The 19,869-nt window shown below is 40.2% G+C and overlaps 1 protein-coding gene across 1 annotated transcript in view; it reads left to right on the top strand.

Moving 5' to 3' along the window:
* LOC137139361 (probable phospholipid-transporting ATPase IIA) overlaps nt 1-14,436 on the top strand; it is a 34,491-nt gene extending 20,055 nt beyond the window's left edge. The window contains exons 17-28 of the mRNA XM_067526481.1: nt 163-246; nt 1,133-1,303; nt 1,936-2,034; nt 3,966-4,055; nt 4,325-4,469; nt 4,876-4,940; nt 7,596-7,751; nt 9,547-9,611; nt 9,862-9,970; nt 10,068-10,125; nt 11,144-11,347; nt 12,759-14,436. Coding sequence (XP_067382582.1) covers nt 163-246; nt 1,133-1,303; nt 1,936-2,034; nt 3,966-4,055; nt 4,325-4,469; nt 4,876-4,940; nt 7,596-7,751; nt 9,547-9,611; nt 9,862-9,970; nt 10,068-10,125; nt 11,144-11,347; nt 12,759-12,895 — 1,383 coding nt within the window. The 3' untranslated portion in view covers nt 12,896-14,436. The remainder of the gene's footprint in view (nt 1-162; nt 247-1,132; nt 1,304-1,935; nt 2,035-3,965; nt 4,056-4,324; nt 4,470-4,875; nt 4,941-7,595; nt 7,752-9,546; nt 9,612-9,861; nt 9,971-10,067; nt 10,126-11,143; nt 11,348-12,758) is intronic.
* Nucleotides 14,437-19,869: the final 5,433 nt, after the last annotated feature.

Here is a 19,869-nt window from a genome sequence, read left to right as displayed (position 1 = left end):
GACAGTGTGTGTGCGTGTTTGTGTGAATGAGAATCAACATTCTAAATCGCATTGGATAAAAAAAAAAAAAGTGCTATATAAGTGGCCATTTACTGTTAATAACTCACCCCTATTAGACTTTGTAACCTGCTGAATCAAAATGTTGTTGTCTCTGATTTCCAGTGTGGAAACATGGCGAGGGAAGGTCTGAGGGTCCTTGTGGTCTCCAAAAAGTCCTTGACAGAAGAACAGTATCAAGATTTTGAGGTAAGGGGCTTTCCATGAGACATACCCTCAGCCATGTGAGGCCAAGGTCACTGCTAGGTCTCAGATTCTTCCCAAGCAGAAGATGCAGTGCATTTTATTAGCAATATTATACATACACTTGGTTTGGTTTATGTTACATAAATGTGAATACATAAATGTGAATAGTGTCTTAGACTTTGCTTATGCATAAGTCAAACTCAAATCTGTTGGCTGACAAATAATATAAAAGTGGCTGATAATTTATGCTGACATCTTCAGCATTTCTAAATGTCAAAGTGTGCTCTTGGATGATTACACTAACCTCTGACCCTGCTTCAGACTATAGACCCCACCCTCCCACGCACACATGCAGGCCCCCACTCATTGTTTAAGCAGGGCAGGGCTGTCTCCCATGCAGTCCTCAGCCCCCAGGCACATTACTGGGGTGTATAATTGTGTGAGCCTAGCTGGTGGGCAGCAGTGAGTCACCAACTGAGTCACACGCAGAGTTTGTTTTCCTGTATGAGTCACACTCAGATTGTTTTTGCTTTATCTCACTCACAAAGTGCACTGGAGCTGGAGGGATAGAGATGGGCGTTAACCAGTTGACGGTGTTTGTTCTTTATTTCCAACTTTCTCAAACATAGTAGCTTGGAAGAAACAAACTTAGTGTTTAAATTTAAACTGAAACTGCGGTATCCTATTGTTTGGGAGTGTGTTGAATGGCATGTGTTCACATTGCACACGGTTATAGTATCTGTGTAGGCTGTAAAATTCTGCTGATGTATGCATGCTGTGTGAGAGCAACTTTTGTTGTTGTTTGTGCATTTCTGACATGTATTTTCTTTTTTCTTTTTGGTCCCAAGCCCACTCTCACAATATTCATAACCTTTCTCTGCCCCCCCAGGCAAGATATGTCCAGGCCAAGCTTAGTGTCCACGACCGCTCTCTGAAAGTGGCAACAGTGATTGAGAGTCTGGAAATGGAAATGGAGCTGCTGTGTCTGACTGGGGTGGAGGACCAGCTCCAGGCCGACGTCAGGCCCACCCTGGAGATCCTTCGCAATGCAGGCATTAAGGTCTGGAGAGAGAGATGGCCTCATACTTTAGTGTGGCAACAAACTAAGTTGCAGAATAAAACAGAAACAAGACAAGTAGATGATGAGAACATGATCTGCTTACATGAGCAATCCTCATTCAGCAACCTTTACATAAAAAAATAAGAATGAGGTTCATTTGCATTATGAAACATTTTAAAGCGGTTGCTCTTTGGCACACTTCTGATGGTTAGTACAAAATATTGGATCACATTTCTGTGTGAAGCCGAATTTCATTTTGTGCTTGAAGCCAGAAACTGAACAACCCTGGCAATAAAATCTGGGCCGATCTGAGATTTATTTCTCCACCCTAATACAGTGGAGGTGAATGAAAATGTTTAAAGCTGCATTTATCACAGCATAGGTATGAAATATCTAGTGTCTTTAAAAAGTCAATGGTTGGAAGTTTCGAGAAACGGCTTACTGGATTTACTCAGAGGTTCCATTCTTTAATTTGTGGAATTGTGTTGCCAGATAATGAATTAACTTAAAAATTATCGAAATATAGATTTCCCCAATTTATTTTCACGTGTGCAATTCCTTTTCAAACATCAATGCATTTTATACATGCATGAATTCTCTTCACTGCAAGTAATTCTCTGGTTTCTCTGTAGGTTTGGATGCTGACGGGAGACAAACTTGAAACGGCCACATGCACTGCTAAGAATGCCCACTTGATCACCCGCAGCCAGGACATCCATATCTTCAGAGCAGTAAGTGTAGACTGCTGTTTGTTCCATGTGTGTATGACGTGGAGAATAATGGCTTTTACTACTAAATGGTTTAATGTGGTTTAGTTGAGCACTGACGGCCTCCTGATGCTGCTGACCCAATGCCATTGATCCTGCGTGTGACCAACACACGTTAGCTAGTGGTAATGCAGCCTCACACAACTATACATGCAGCCAAACCAGCATCCACAGCTGAATACATCACCTCCCACTAGCAAAAGCATCCGTAGCACTGTCAAAGAGAACAAACAGGCCTTCACTCAAACAGAGAGAAGAAACCAGCACAACCAGTCCCAGAGGGAACGCAGAGAGTGCTTCACTTCCTAATTTTCTTTTTTGCAGATCTGGGGCTCTCACACTGCTTTGATAGCCCCCCTTTTGCCTTCCCCTCTGGAGCTGTGCCAGAGCAGCCTGCCATATAGGAAGGTTAAAACTTGCGTACAACTGCGGTTACTGGAAGAGAGTAACAATGGTTGGCACAGCTTGAAAACCTCCTTTATAGTGGAAGGTGGGGGTTGGGGGCAGCCTGCCACAAGAACATCTGGATTAGTTTCCTGGTGGCCACCAGTGGCCCTACATGGATTGACGTATGAATAGTCAGCGCTTGAAGGATATTCATACCAGAGCATAACATTCATTGACAGATTAACACAATGCCTAGTCAGTGCTGCATATTTGGAACATTTCTAAGTTTATATTTAAACCTGACACATTTTTTTGTAACATCTGATGATCCACCTTCCGGATACCTAATTCAATTAAGGTTTTGTTACCACTTTAATTTTAATGTAAGGCACCACATAAACATTCATATTACAATACATATAGAACACAGTGTCAGCAGATCTAAGGACATATTATTCAACAGTTATAAATTCCTTTTTTGAAGGACCTATTTTATATTGTTACAGCTAATATCCTAGTGTGTTATACATATGTAAACAATATTAGAACAAACAAAATTATTATATCATATTACTAAGCATTTATTTGCACTCATAAGCTAAAAAGCTAGTGTAAAGTAACATTTTAGAGGGATTTACTAGAATGACATAATTAAATATGTAGTAGTTCAGTTGATTCCTTACAACAATGCTAGAACCGTATAATTATAGCTTTAACTCAGTCATTTTTGTAATCTACAGATGTGCCATTTTATAGACCATTTGTTCTTAAAACGATGCAAATTAGTTGTTAGAATTTAATACAATATTTGTATAAATATATAGTATCTCCGGTTTCTGTCTGCAACTAGTAAAATACAAAGATATTCAGCTAACCGTTATCAAATTGTATCATGTAGCAAATTTCTGTAATCTTTCCTTGAAAAATAAATAAAATGACCAATTACAATTTATTATCCATCAAATGATGAAAGCACTGCTTGAGTAATCACGGCAGCTCTGAATATAATAAGAATTAAAAAAATAATAATAATACCAGTGTCTCGCAAGTTCTGTGAGCCACTCTCATATTAATACCGGCTCCTTGACACCTGCAAATTTGTTACAATATCCCAGAAATCTGATATTTCCTCGGTTCCTGTCATACAGACCTACCATTCGCCCTTGTGTAGGGTTTTACATTGTGTCTTTACAGAAGGTACCTGTTACTGCAGCAGATCTGGTGCGATGCCTTTATGGACAGTACACAATTTAGATCATTTTTGTTTTCAAAGCACTTAAGACCCAATAGCATCTAGTCTTCTAAATTAATGGAGTTGAGTTCAAGGTTTAGTTATTTGGACGTCTTGCAGTTTTCTGATTGCTCTAACACTTCTGATTACTGCAGCTGGAGATTTCTGCCTGATGACACTCACTATGAAAAGCCTGACAGATTGTCATCCTTGATAAAAATGACTTGTGTGTGCTCACATACATGTGCATTAATGAATGTGGTTATCATTGTTATAGGTGACTACACGGGGGGAAGCCCACCTGGAGCTCAACGCTTTTAGGAGAAAACACGACTGTGCGCTGGTGATATCAGGTGACTCGCTCGAGGTAAACTCTGAATGCGTCTGTGTGTTGAACCCTTCTTCCACTGACTTATCTCTCCTTATGAAACTCTGACATGTTTTCTGTGTGATGCACAATAATAACGCAGCCACTGAAGCATCTCTGGAAGTGGTATCTGTGGTTAGACTCACTTTCTAAACCGCAGGAAAAGTTAAACTCTAATTTAAGTTGAGCTGTTGAAGATCCACAGCTGATAGCAGTTATATGCAGTGGCCTAAGTTGCTTGTCTGTTCATTCTAGTGGGTTTCTTGCAGGTTTGTCTGAAATACTATGAGTATGAGTTCATGGAGCTTGCATGTCAGTGTCCCGCTGTGGTTTGCTGCCGATGTACCCCAACTCAGAAAGCTCAGATAGTCCGGCTGCTGCAAGAGCGTACAGGCAAGCTCACCTGCGCCGTAGGTGAGTTGAAAATGTAAACTGTCACATAGCTTTTAACCAGATTTTCTATTCCTGTGGCTTTTATAACGGTAAACAACTTCTCCACATCCTCTTTAAAGTACATTTAACTGTTTTAGCCCATATATACTCTATTTCACTAACACTCCCAGGTTGAGCACTAATAAAATACTAATTAAATTGTCAACTATTGTTGTTACTGTTATTGCTTGTTAAATAATGCGGTGTTTTTAATGAAATGCAGTTTTGGAACTCATTTCCTTTATGTCACAGTTTATCTGGAGAATGTTAGGCTTCCCATGCTCTATTATTTGACTTTTAATAAAAACATTTACTTTCACTGTTTGTATTGGTTAGTCACTGCCTAATGTAAATCTTAACACTTCCATGGCCTTTGCTATTCTCTTAGGGGATGGAGGAAATGATGTGAGCATGATCCAGGAAGCGGACTGTGGCGTAGGAGTGGAGGGAAAAGTAAGACTCTCTCCATCACCTTGCTATCATAGACGGGCCGCTCTCACACATTTTGCTCCGTGTTCCTGTGACCTTTCTTTCATTTTCAGAAATATGCAGAGGAATGTCCCGACAGATGATTCCTCTGTTCTTGGATCTATTGTCTGAGTAGAGAAAACAAAATTGGCAGGATGCCTTAATGTTTAAATAAGAATCTTGTACTTCAACAACGACCATTTGCAGTAAATGAATCTGCAGTTTTTGTAGACATCTGGTTATTTGTTGAATTGTAGTACTCTTAAATAGTACTCCCAAACATACACAAAGCAATGATTTGCAAATCCTGAAATGTCGAAACTGAGAAAAAATATGCTAAGTTTGCTTTAAAAGTTGCTGTCCTTAAACGCACCATATAATTGTCGCGCTCCTCTCCAGCTCGGTGAGGTCAAGAGCAGCGGTAGAGTGACTGATTGTGAATGAACAAGGCCAGGAAAAGGAGAGGGAGCAGTATTAGTGAGACCAAATCCGCAAATCAGAGAAAAAATAAAAATTGTTTTCTTATTGTTAAATCAGCTGTTATGTTCTTCTTCTTTTCCTTTGGGCTGTTCACTTTCAGAAGTCACCACAGCGAATCATGTGCCTCCATCTAACCCTGTCCTCTGCATCCTCTTCACTCACACCAACTAACTTCATGTCCTCTCTCACTACATCCATAAATCTCCTCTTTGTTCTTCCTCTAGACCTCCTGCCTGGCAGCTCCAACCTCAGCATCCTTCTACCGATATATTCACAGTTTCTCCTCTGAACATGTCCAAACCACCTCAATCTGGCCTCTCTGACTTTATCTCCAAAACATCTAACATGATCTGTCCCTCTGATGTCCTCATTCCTGATCCTGTCCAACCTCGTCCCTCCCAAAGAGAACCTCAACATCTTAAGCTCTGCTACCTCCAGCTCTGCCTCCTGTCTTTTCTTCAGTCCCACTGTCTCTTAGCCGAACAACATTGCTGGTCTCACTACCGTCTTGAACACCTTTCCTTTCATTCTCGCTGATACTCTTTTATCACACAACACACCTGACACTTTTCTCCACCGGTTCCAACCTGCCTGCACTCACCTCTTTACCTCTTTTCCACACTCTCCGTTGCTCTGAACCGTTGACCCTAAGTACTTAAAGTCCTGCACCTTCTTCACCTCTGCTCCCCGTAACCTCACCGTTCCACCTGGGTCCCTCTCATTCACACACATGTATTCTGTTGTAAAACACAATAAAACAACATCACACCTCCATTCAACCCTGCAGGAAGGATTTTGCATGAATACAATTGAAGTGCACATTTCTTCAGTCAGGTCCTTATGGTTCTTTGCCCTGCAGGTGTGTGTGTATGTATGTGTGTGTGGCCCAAACTGGATGCATGCAATGTTGCAGAGCAGTGACATTTGGTCTGGCAATATGATTTTGTGCTGTTAAGTCAATGCATAAGCTAATTGAAATTATATTATTCTGTATTCTGTATATTCTGTCGTATATGCCATCAGCAAAAACAGTCGGTTAGAATAGGAACATCCCAGTGGGGTTTATTTGTGGCCCCCAGTGAGACATACTGGAGTAATAAATACATCTTATTAATACACACCTTGTTTTTCTGGACCTTTACATAGAATTTTCGAACCAAAAGTGCCGTACGAGAAAGAAATAACCAGAATGTTTTGTGTGCATACAAAATCTCTATCACCCTCATGCCACCTTGCCCGAAAACGTTTCTAGGGGAGATACTGGACCATTTGTCTCGTCAGTGAACAGTTCAAAAGTCAGCATCTGAGTTAGTGTAGAGGTGCAGTACATAGTATGGGTAACTCCAGTAATGCTGAATGATACTATCTATGGCTTTTAGAGGATACTGAATGCTGCCAACCACATGCACATATTACCATAGCATGACTCAACAGTAAAAGAGTCCAGGTGCTAAAGGTACAGTTTCAACACTTCATATGTTGTGTTTGTACCATTTTCAATTTCAATATGGGGTTTAAATGTTTGGGAAACTGTTGCATTTTTATTCACCGTTTTTCTAAACTGGGTTGTAAATCAGTCTAACTTAGTTCATAAAAATTGAACATGGGGGGGAAACCGCTTGTCTGGCTTTGACTAAATGCAAAAACAATGTACTAGCTCAGAAAATGAATGTGCTATTTCACATCATGTTTTTGATCTAAAAACAAAAACAATTTGTGGTTTCACCCTTTTTGTGTGTCAATCTGTTTTTTTTGGCCAGGGGCAGTGTCTTCTGACGTCTATGCTAGTAACCTTGTAACCTCATAGTTCCAGGAAGTCCCTACCTCAGGCCAACCAACACCCCAGAAACCCCCAAACAAGATGCATTTCAGACTTTTTTTTATGAAATGAAGCAAAAGAAGATGAGCATTTTAATTAGTTTATTGGCAAATAATATTAGGTTGATATATAGCTGAAGCTTGTTGGCCTATCAAGGGGACTTTCAATGACGTGGCATTTTTGTTGCCTTGTCACTTATGCTGGTTTTGTAATAACCAAACTTTAATTTAGCATTTTATCATCATTAAGGACTCAAAAAACCTTATTGTTTCTCCTTTTTTAGGTCAGCAAAGACTTCTTGCAGCATGTCCTCACTGCCCTGTGTGCTTTGTGTTTGACAGGAAGGAAAGCAAGCCTCTCTGGCTGCCGACTTCTCAGTGACTCAGTTTAAACATTTAGGCCGTCTCCTCATGGTCCATGGTCGCAACAGCTACAAGAGGTCTGCAGCTCTCAGCCAGTTTGTCATCCACAGAAGCCTGTGCATCAGCACCATGCAGGTAGAGTACAGCTAAAACATTGTGCTATTTAAGTTTATGTCCATCAGTCATGTTGAAAGTATACAACATGAGACACTAGCAATTTGCAATTGTCTTGACTCAGCTTTCATAACACAGATTTTCTTGCAAAGCTCTGACCACAGAATTTTGTAGTCTTTATTTAAATCTTTGCAGTTCTACATCAGTGGTGGAAAGTACAAGTACTTTGTTACTGTACTTAAGTTAATTTTTCACATATCTCTACTTTAGTTAAGTATATTTAATTGTGGTTCTTTGGCTTTTACTCCACTAGATCAAAGAGCAAATATCTTACACATTACAGTCACCTTACACATTTCATAATAAACCACTTTTTCCATTTTCTCTTTTATTGTCTTATTTAAAAGACCTATTTGACATTTTAGCAGTGCTCAAAGTGAGCTGGGGTGCCTTCATTTTACTCTTTGGCTTTGTGAACTTGAATTTGACGTTGCCCACTGTACCTTTCTTCTCACTGGATAGTACTTTAGAAATACAACTGAACAAAACATCAAATCTCTAACTGTTCATTGATGTCTATTACCCTTATTTAAATAATGCCCCGCTAAACACGAAGCAGCACAAAAGGACAGAGAAATAAATATTCACTTTACTTTTAATATTTTAAATAAAATATAACTAAATATATTTTAGGTAAAACACAAATCATCAAAGAATGTACACTTACTTACTTTTACTTAAATAGAAAGTTCAGCACATACTTGAACTTTTACTTAAGCACAGTTTTTAGTACTTCATCCGCCACTGTTCTACATAGGTACACACAAAATAATTACATGATATTATATGCAGAATGGCATCATTGTTGCATTTAATAATAAAATTATTCTATAAAGCTAAAATTACTATACTATATAGATAGAATTAGACAATAGTCAATTTAAGAGACTTTACTGAAGTTTTTGATAAATGCAGTGAAAAACGTTTTGTGAAATAACCCTGAATTAACGTACCCCAGACCTTTTTCTTCTGTCTGTATTCTACCAATTTAGTTTTCTACATTTATAGTTGGAGCCAACGCTGTTGAGAAGCTGAAAAGAATGTATGCTATTTTTAAAGTTTTGGCACAAACAGATAGGTCGAGTTTGTCCACAACACCTTGGAACCAAATGTGAGAGGGAAATGATTGGGGGCAAGGCAGGAAGAAGTTTCAGGGGAGGTCATGGAAGGGCGGGGTGCACGATGATTCAGAAGAGTGGGCCTGGTGTGCCCTTCTGAGCTTCTCCAGCCACGCTCCCCCCGATGCCGTGCCCGGTCCAATTCTCATGTCCCCGTCTAAGCTCAGCCCCCACCGTGGAGGAAGAGCCTATGACTCAGTGCATCATGGTCTTTTGGGGTTTTAGGGAGGCCCTCCTCCACATGTCTCACATCAACACGAACCACAGCCACAGCTGTGACTTGTCTGTTACGGGGCTGTCTGTGTAGTAGGTTGACTAGTTGACAGCTCAATATAGACATCATTCATATGTTAAAGACACATGCTAGAGTTAGTCATTGGAGTTTGGTTTTGTCAGGCAGTAGCCCTGCGGTAGAGTGAGGATTATTGTGGTATTTGTGTTGGGACATGTCTCTAATTGATTAGTCAACGAGTGGTTACCTTTTTGATTTATGTGTAACCATGACACGTAAAACCTGTATCTTTCATTTACCTCCTAGTGACTTTGAGAATTACTCCCTGTATTGCCATTTGAGAATTAATAAAAAATGTAAATATACCTTTCTCTGACTCTCACTTCTTCTATTTCTCTGTCCCCAGGCGGTTTTCTCTTCGGTTTTCTACTTTGCCTCAGTCCCTCTTTACCAAGGCTTCTTGATTATTGGGTAAGATACAAAGTCTGAATGGTGATGACTTATCAAGCGAGTATTTGGCTGTCTCGTTTCCATGGCATTTCCTCTTTGTTAAAGCCCTGTTGAAATGCGAGAAGGGGGAAAATATGAAAGTATTGACTAGTGGGGCTGATGCATTTCTCTGCTGAATCCAACAATAAAATGTGTTAAACTTCTTGTCCATGTGCCATTTTCTCTGGAGCATGTTCTCCACACTGAGAACACTTGATCTTGTCTGTTTCAGCTATTCCACTATCTACACCATGTTCCCAGTCTTCTCCCTGGTGTTGGACAAAGATGTAAAGTCAGAGGTCGCCATGTTATACCCAGAGTTATACAAAGATCTGTTGAAGGTATTTAATTAAGGTTCTTCTCATAAAGGTCACAGTACATCCAAGTGTAAGGAACCAAATAAACATGGTAAATATAATGTCTGCTTTCTCTCCACAGGGTCGACCACTGTCTTTCAAGACATTCCTAATATGGGTCTTAATAAGTATCTATCAAGGTAAACAAGAGTTCAGATGAATTCCTGAGAGTCGGTCTCTGCAGTTGTTGGACAGAGAGATAAAACACTTTACACACAGACATGTATTGCAAGGTCAGCAAACAGCCCAGTCATAGTCATCACTTTCCACACACAAGTTATTTTGGAGCATTCAAACAATATTACAGACCAAATGTTTACTAGTCCCACGCAGATATAGAAGGCCTGACATTTTGATCCAATTTGTAATTTGTACCGACAGACAGAGATACATGATACGTTATTCTTTAACAGCCCACACCCTTTCTTTAGTTTTACTAGAGTGTATTTATATCTGAGGGCATTGTTTGTCAGAAACCTAAAGTAAATTTCTGACATGGGCCGTTTGCAACAAAAAAGACATCTGCAGGGGCTTCCTAGGCTACACCCTGAAACCTTCCTGTTAAAACATGAACCTTTGCTTCTATGGATGATACTTAACGTGTATTTCTAAATCATTGCTGCATAAGTTGGTCACTTACTTTTCTCACTTTTTCCTTCTGTGTACTGCTTCTTTCAAATCTACAGAAATAAAATAGAAACCCCATTTACAGAAAAGGTGGGACTTGCAAGTAGAAACTAAAGAAAAGTGTTTTTAAAATATTCATGTAACACTGCTCTGGTTAATTCCAAAATGTGCAGGTTCATGATCATGATTGGGTATAAGAGGAGCAGTTCAAAAAGAATATTTTTCTATCCAAGATTGTGAAGAATTTAGGCCTTTCCAGAGCCACAGTAGATAATATTCTCCAAAGATTCAAGGAATCCAGGGAAATATCAGTATGTAGAGGACAAAAGCAGAAACAAGAAAATCGTGATTGAACCCAGTTGATCCCTGTGCACATTATACACATTGTTATGAGAAGAGTATTTGGTCACAGAAGAGATTATTGCACGCTCATCCGAATTCTTACTTTTTATCTCTGTTTATGTAGTAAGAGAGACAATTGTGAGAAGTTATTTTTCAAGTTGTGTTTTGTGTGTATTTGTTCCTTCACAGGGAGCATTATCATGTATGGCGCGTTGCTGCTCTTTGAATCCGAGTTTGTCCATATCGTGGCCATCTCCTTCACTTCTCTCATCCTGACTGAACTGCTGATGGTGGCCTTGACTGTTCAAACGTGGCACTGGCTCATGATCGTCGGCGAACTCCTGAGCTTGGCTTGTTATGTCGCCTCACTCGTCTTCTTGCACGAGTTCATAGGTGAGTGGACCCAGAAGACACGTATCTAATATATAGTCATATGTCACAGACGGTCATCTCGTAGAGACGAGAATACAAATGCAGACTGCACTGGTTTCTCTCTACTCTGATTTATAGTTATTGTGCTGTATTCAACCTTGAAATAATACGTCAGCATTAGGCAGTAAGGGAGACTTGGTCGTTAACATAAGGCCTCTGGTGTGCAATAATCTGCGGCATGCTAGATATTAGGAAGTCTAAAGGTGATTGCACTGACAAACTGTCCTGCTGTGGACGATGCTCAGGCATTCTGTAGTATAGAAGAGGAAATGCCAACTGTGCTGTTGGTTTCCTGTGGACAGCCAAGGCTCATGTGTTTACCACAGAGAAGGAGTATTAAAATAGTGTTCTGCCTTGTTTTAAATTCAACTGATGTGCAGCTCATAGAATTGTGAAGCATAAAGATGTTCAATAGCAGCAGAGTGGAGCATTGTTGGTGTTGCAGCTTGCTAGTCACCGGGCTATTGGGAATGTATTTACATGAGCTGGCAAAAAATGAGCCAGTTTTAGTTGAGCCACATTAAGACTTGTGACATATACAATACTCTAACCAGGAGCTTTCCAAAGCTTTATTTTCAGCTTTATGTGGGGTGTGGAGCTCCATTTTAAGCCTACAATCTTGACCACTGAGAATCATGACTGGCATGTGGTCAAGTGAACCCTTTTTGGACACTTTTCCTCCCTCGTGAAGTCAGATGAGAATAGATTTTAAACTCTGTCCTTCTGCTGCATGTGCATTTTAGACACTACACTGGACATTTTTCATGAAATGTTTTATTGGAAGGTTAGAGGTTCGTTTTTTTCTGTCTCATGCATTAGGTTCCAACTTGTTTTGTATTACTTAGACACATGTAACATGGACAGTCTGTAGCAGAGAATGCATGAGTTGAGTGGGACAGGTGCAAAGCAGGGCTCTTAAAACCGTGGAAAATTACTTATTGTATTTTGGCCACAGCCATCTCAGCAGTTAGAGCTGCAGCACAGGCCGTGGCACACACCCTTAGCTCCTGACTGGTGCTGTGGTAAATGTTAGAATCCCAACTTCTCTTCAGCATCAGGTAAAAATTGATAGACATGTTTTTCAATTCAGTTCCCCTAATATATTATTACTAGCATTAATCTCCAAATGCAATTAGCTCATTTCATAGAAAAGGCCTCTGCAGAAGTTGGCTGGCAAGAGAAACGAGCACGGACAGTAGTCACAGCCCCAGCTTGGATTGCGATGCCAGAATCAAAAACAAAGGAGTTCAACTACAGCCACAATAAAAGTGACCATCATAACCTCTGTATAAACTGTTACAATGATGCTTATAGCTGCACATCTGTTTTCCAACAAACATCCTTCTGACCTTTGACTTTGCATTTTTACCAGACGTATACTTCATCACTACGGTATCATTCCTATGGAAGGTGACGGTCATCACTCTGGTGAGCTGTCTGCCTCTTTACATCCTCAAGTACCTGCGCCGACGCTTTTCCCCGCCCAACTACTCGAAACTGACCTCTTAAAGATCGAAGGGAAACCTTCAGCCTCATTTACTGTGGGAAAACACTACAATGTCATCCCTGTCTTCATCTGGCAGAGCTGTGCCTACACTGAAACCTCTCTTGGATTCATCCTCCTTTCATTTGTTCTGAAAACTTCTCCTTGGAAATGTGAATGACAGGTTGTTTATAGCAGGTTAGAGTTCAGTTAAAAAGCAGTATTACTTGCTGCAAGTATTTAATGCCAAGACCAACTGATGCTTTTCTTTTTTGACAGCATTTGCATGAATTGAGGTTTAAGTTATTTTGACAACCTACAAAGTCCTTTTTGTCAGTTTTCCTTTTTTAGAAATCCCATCATGAAATGTAACTGAAAGTTGGATGTCCCTCACTTGGTTCTGCACACATGTCATTTGGGCTGAAAGCTAATTTTCTCTGATGTCCAGTTATACTGAAATAGTAAAGTCGTTTTTATTGTCAGATGCTAAAATAGACCTAGCACTCTCACTTAGGACTTGATTCACACTCTTTTTAAACTGTTTAAAAAGAAAAAAAAAAGGTTTACTGGCTAGACTTTGCATAAAACACACGTCTGCATCTTTGTGTATTTGTTTATGCGTCACCCCAATGGTACAGCCTGACACGGCGGAGGTGGTGTGGTCGTTTATTTTAGCATGACCCATCGTGTATGATGTGAAATCTGTCTGTGTTTCTTTGTATGGACCCTGAGTTGTTAGTGTTTGTGGAGCGCGGTCATAACAGCCACAAAGGAGCGTTGGTTATTTGCAGCTGAACCTTCCGCTGGGGCTCCTGTCAGGCTGCATGTCCGCCGAGGAATGTGCCGCCTCTCATGTGGCCAGCAAGGTCAGGCCATCTCCAGCCGTGCTTCAGCATTGCATGATGACTCACTGTAACAGTGACCTAAAGCCATAACTGAAAATACCCCAGTGACCGGCGTCAAGCTGCCCTCTTTTTATGTTGTCTAATTCAAGGCCTCCTGACTTCTCAGTGCTACTAACCTCCAACGAACGAAGACAGGGAACAAATCTGTTGATCAGTCGGCGCCAATATTGTCTTGACATCTTACAGCTGCACATTCAGGATGAAAAGGGTACGATACCAATATGTACTCACTCCTCATTTTTCATTTCGATAGTGGTGTGATGATGGTACTGTAAATAATTTGCAACTAACCATGCGACATGATCCCATTTTCACTTATTCCAAAGTTATTTTAATGGTAAGAAAAACTTTTCTCACGCGAGTCGATAAATCTCAGTGCGTCAAAGTTTCCAGGGTGCCATAAAAATCCTCTCTCAATTATTAACCGGTCATTAAATCCCCCACTGAATTCAGTGTTTGCACAGAAACAGATTATTATATTTTTATGTTCAATTGCAAAATATAAATGATGCTCCAAAAAATTCAGTTGCTTGTAAATAAACTTTTTTTATTTATTAACATGTTTTATTTAATGGTGTTGATTGCACTGAGTAGAACAAAAAGGGAGAATTTAATGTTGATGTCATTGTTGTGGTGATGATTAATAAACCATGTTTTCTTTTCTCGTGCCTTTTTTTTTTTCTGTCAGTGTGACAATTGATAAGTCGGCAAATATCAGGAAAAGAACGTGTTATTCTGTCCCACTATCTTCAGGTTTTCCTCCTCTCTCTGTATTAAAGCAGGCTGCAAATGTGCAGTTGTTTTTTTATTTCAAAGGGCTCATTGATTTTCTAAAACTCAGAAGTCCTAAAACCAGAAAAAATAACTCTAATAAGACAGAAAATGACACTTATTCATACATATATTGCTCTAATCCACTTTTGCAGCAATAATTTGCAATGTTTCAGGTAACTGCCTATTTGTCCTGGACAGAAACTTGATTATAACTTGCTCCTCCTTACAGAAGAACTTAAACTCTGAAATATTTGTGGCTTTTCTTGAATGAACTGCCCCCTTCACCTCCTTCCACAGAATCTTTAAAGGATTACAGCAAGGTCTCTGACCCTCTAACCATTCTTTAGTAAGACCACTTGTGCATTTACGGTTGTCTTGCTTGCATGAGCCACTCTGTTGAGATCCAATGCGCAGATGGATTCCTTGACATTTTCCTGTGGAACTGGTTTGTAAAAATCTAAATTCACGGGTTCGTCAATGGTAAGTCGTCCTGGTCCAGAGGCAACAAAGCCAGCTCATATCATCATCGACAGGACAAAGCTATTATAACCCTCAGTGTGTATGCTAAAACAATCACAGGTAGGTCTTGTTGTGGTCCACTTGAGACTCTGATGAGGTGTAAGTTACACAGGACATACATTGAGGAAGTTGGACGTTTACCAGTCTCTCACCAGAGGAGGGAGTCGCTGATTCCTGGAGATGCTGCTGTGTATTCACTCTGCAACACTCATGGTCGCATTCTATTCTGAGATGTAACACAAAACAATATCTAAAAATTGCTAAAAAAAAAAAAACATTCATTCGTATTTCTCAAAATTGAATGTCCGGCTTGGTTTTGAGTTCTCAAACCGAGCTTTGTTAATTATCTATGAAAGTGCTGACATAAAGAGATGGTTCTTGTTGGACCAGATTCCCAGTGATAAAACATCAGTACTTCGATGTTCAAATAAAAACTGTGTAATCCAACCTTTTCTTTTTCCATAGCCCAAACTTATACCATTAAAAGAAAGCATTTAACTTAATAAGTCCCATGAAAGCTGAAATTCTACTCCAGAGTCAACAGAGCTGCCTACTGACCTCAACATTCATGGTGTAACCAGCTAAGGAGTCCCCCGCCCCCCAGACCACCTTCAAATCCAAATCCAATTAGACTCAAAGTAAATTTTGAAATGTACTTAACATTTTGGGGCCTAACAACATTGGACTCCAAGGCTTTCAAAGGACATAGCTTACAGTGGTTGCATAACATATCCACACTAATTATCACAGGGTCTGTTCATTTTATCTTTGGCACTTCAAGACAGGAATTTGTTTCCAGCTCGGAACCATGTTATGCACTGCTCAAGATGAACCTATGCAGTGAGTATGCTACAGAATGTACCACAGACTTAACATGACTGGAGAGCCTGATGCAGATGATGGCATAGAACCGTGTGGGATCTATATCCAGCCTTTGGTCCAAGGCAAACCACAGCCACTGGGCCTTCGCCACTTTCCCGAACTCCCACTGCACAGTTTGGGCCTGAGGTCACCTCAGCTTCTGTTTTACGTTCAACTGCTTCAAGACCAACTACATTCACTTGCATTAACTCCCGTCCACATAACGCTCCTTTTATTAAATGCCACATTGGACCAGTCTGCTTAGACGCAGCGAACTGTTTTGAAATAACAGAAAGACTTTGATGGATGATTTGGAACCAGACCAAATAACGAACAAGCTAGTGCAGACGAACTGTTTACTACACACTGTTATGGCTTTGTGTAAACACTGGATTTTAGCAATGACAGGATCCTCACAGAAATATTCCAAAGCGTGAACACACACCCTCTTTTTGTCCTATTTATAGCTCTGTGGGCCTGGAATGCTTTGATTAGTCTTAGCACCCAAGACTGTTAAAGAAGAGCTGCAGATGGATTTCCCTGCTTGTTCCTGTGATCTCTAATGAGACTGCTTAACGCCTCCCAGAAACAACCAAGTGAAACTGCCCAAATCCCTTTAAGACCGACGGGATTAAATGCATGTTTTCAACGGTGCAACAAGGCTGAAATGTTGTTGTTATGAATGAAGCTGTGATGGGAAGGATGGGTTTTTCTTTCTGATGGAATGCTCAAAAAGACTATTGCTTTTTGTTTTGACTACCAAATATCCACGTCTTCTCATCATATTTTGCTGAGACTAGATTAAAAAAAAAAAAAAAAAAAAAAAAGGTTAAGGTTTAGACATACCGTAGGATAAATCTGGAAACCTGGATGAGGAAAGCGGGGTGGGGGTGGGGGTTGGGGGGGGGGGGGGGGGGGGGGTATTGTTTCCTGCTAAACTGAAGAGGGAAAAATCCATGAGCTACTCTGCCACTTTTCCACTGGACATAAGACACTTGAATTCTTTCTACAAACATTCGAGTATCGATCAGAATTACATAATAAGACAGTTTCACCCAGCGTGAATGTATAGTTTCCATGGTGATGGAACGTATTAGTTCATTCATAGAACTGGAAAAAGAAGGAAAATGTTTTCCATGGATCTCAAGTTGTGGCAGGAAGGAAATAAGATTCCTTATTGCACAATGACATGCCAGCACTGCCCAAACTGTACTCCTGCCAATAGTGGTCTCAGAATCTACAACGCCGTTTGTCTAATTGTGCTGCTGTTGATGATAAACACAACCACATTTTTTCATGCTGCTGCGCCGTGATAAGACAGTCCACAAGTTTTTTTTTTGGTGCTTCACATCACTGTGCAGTTTTGACACTAAGAGCCTGTTCTTACATTCGTGCCCTGAAAACCAAAACGTTGCTCCCTCTATGCTCCCTTTGAATCTGAGGCTCAGGTCTGAAGAGTGTTGTGACAACACAAAGTTTAAAGCCATATCTTGTCTGAAAGAAAGGGTGATTAACTGAGAAAATAAGGTAGAAGAGAAGAATATTTAGATATTCTTAGAAGTGGAGCAGAATTAAAGAGATTTTTTTTTTACATTTGAGGTCTTTGAAATGGAAAAGATGAGTTAGGTGTATGAACTCAACTTAATATTTTAAAATAACAGTTGTTCATGTCAAATTAATGACTGACTATTTAAGTTACAAAATATAGAAGGAATAATCTTAGTGTCAGTTGTCCAAATGACTAGATGGTTGAGCAAACTTCATATTTTGAATTTGCTGAATGTATTTTCTTAGGTTCAATATATGTATCTGAGTTGGTTTTACATTTTCAAAAGTTTTCAATTTTAGTTTATTTTAAGTGGCCAAGTACAACAAACTCTAAATAATATTTATATTGTATTTATTGGATATATATGTATATGTAGTGTGTGTGTGTTCTTTTGTTTTCTAACTATATTATATGTACATTTAAGCCTTTTAAAATAAGAGTATATTTATCTGTATCAGGCATGAAGGGGATATTTAACTACTTAACCCAGTATTATAATATTCTGATTATATAAGTTATATATTTCTGTATTTATAAACACGCACTGGCTGCACCCTGCAGTGCCCCCAGTGTGTGCTAGGATGGGCACCAGCTACTCAAAATGAAGGGATGGATGGTTCACTTCAAATATCACTAATAGGTAAAAGGTTTGATTAGAATTAAGGAGAAGGAGAAACATACAATGTACCTGGAAGATCAAAAGACCCAAACATCAGCAAAAGTCCACGCTTCCCTTTGCCCCCTGAACTTTCTTTGGAAAGATTTCTGTGAGACATGGCACAATGTATCTTTTCCATATCAAAGTTCCACTGCCTGGATTTAAAAACTCAGTCGCATATGTTACACTTGGAAAACTCGAACGGGGCAATGCCCTAACCCAGACAACTCAATGAGCTGTTTTACAGTGACGGAAAAAACTGCATGAACTTGGAAAAAGTGGCTACGGAAGTGCAAACTCGGCCGTCTGGACACAGGCAGTTTTCCTTTCTTAATTTCATAATTTGAGTTGGATAACAGCTCCGTAACAGTGGAGGAATTTACATCTGGTAGACAAGGCTGCCACATGTCAACCCCAAAACGTAGGCTCTGTGGTTTACACACTCATTGCAGTCACCTTGCTCACCCAGCAGTCTAGCACACCCCCTCACTCACTCACTAATCCGTGTCCCAGTCCAGAAGAGATCCTCTGATTACCCCTTCTCCTCTCCAGTACACAGATTTTCCTACCAACGGCTTTGGACCTGATGTGGTTGAGACTATGCTGAAGGTTGGACACTGAAAATACAGTGAAGATGTTTCGCTCTAGGCTTTAAATTTGTCCTGATGCTCACTGGACTCAGGTCACAGAAGGTCACGCTACTTTATTAGCATTGGCCCTGACAGGTTTACCTAACACTCTTGGCCCATGTCACATTAGAATTTCTGTTCAAACAAACAGGCCTGCAGGGGGCTTCGTCCTCACTAACACAAGTGTGAGAGTTTCAGTCTTTTGGAAATTTGTAGACAAGTTAACTCATTTTCATTAGTGCCCACCTTCATACGGGAGTCACCAAGTCATTTCTAGCTTGCCTGTAAGTAGTGAGACTCATCAGTGGAAGACACAGCACATTACCATGTGCTCTAAATGTAACCTGGCTATACGGAGTTTGTACGGCATGTGGATGTGCAGGCCTACAGACGGACGCTTCGGGAACCTTGTTCTCCATACTTTCTTCCCGAGGACTACATCATAAAGTGGATCCTCACTCGTACTCCCTCGAAACGACCCATATCTTCCATTTTAAAAGTACTGTGGAATCCGCATTAAGCCACGGCCTCCCACTAACCTCAAAGCTGTAATTTATAGTTTGAACGTCTGGTTGGCTCATTCTACAGCTTCCTCTTCTGGGCGATTTGTGAACTTCTTAATATACAAAAAAAAAAGCTGTTGAATCTGTTGAATTAAAGTGTGAATTGCAAGACAATGACCCCTGGGAACTGACCCCTCCCCCCATCTGCCACCCTTCTCATAGAACTCCCTCGTCAGGGTTACTTTTCTGTCTTTTTGCATTTCAGTTGTTTTGTTCCTACACTATATGTCACTTGACTTAGTAACTGGCAACTTTATCTGTGTCGACCATCTGAAAACAGCTACGCCGATTACTTGGAATTGTAAAACAGGGATAAGGCACAAAAGCAGCTGCGGCCAGGCTTCTTTACATCTTCCTTAAGCTCTGCACGTATGTTCTCTCCCAGTATGTGACACACATGATTTAAGATCCTATCGATGTTCATTCATGAGAAATGATGATGAAAATACACTGCAGTGATACTGCAAGAAGTATCTTCAGTGCTGCTTTCTAAAAGTAAAGTGGAAATGCAGGAATGAAAACGTGAGCGAGTATTTTCAGTG

This window comes from Channa argus, chromosome 13 (assembly GCF_033026475.1).
Source record: "Channa argus isolate prfri chromosome 13, Channa argus male v1.0, whole genome shotgun sequence".
Classification (NCBI taxonomy): Eukaryota; Metazoa; Chordata; class Actinopteri; order Anabantiformes; family Channidae; genus Channa; species Channa argus.
The sequence above is the reverse complement of the archived record's forward strand: the minus strand, read 5'-3'. Positions and strand labels throughout refer to the sequence as shown.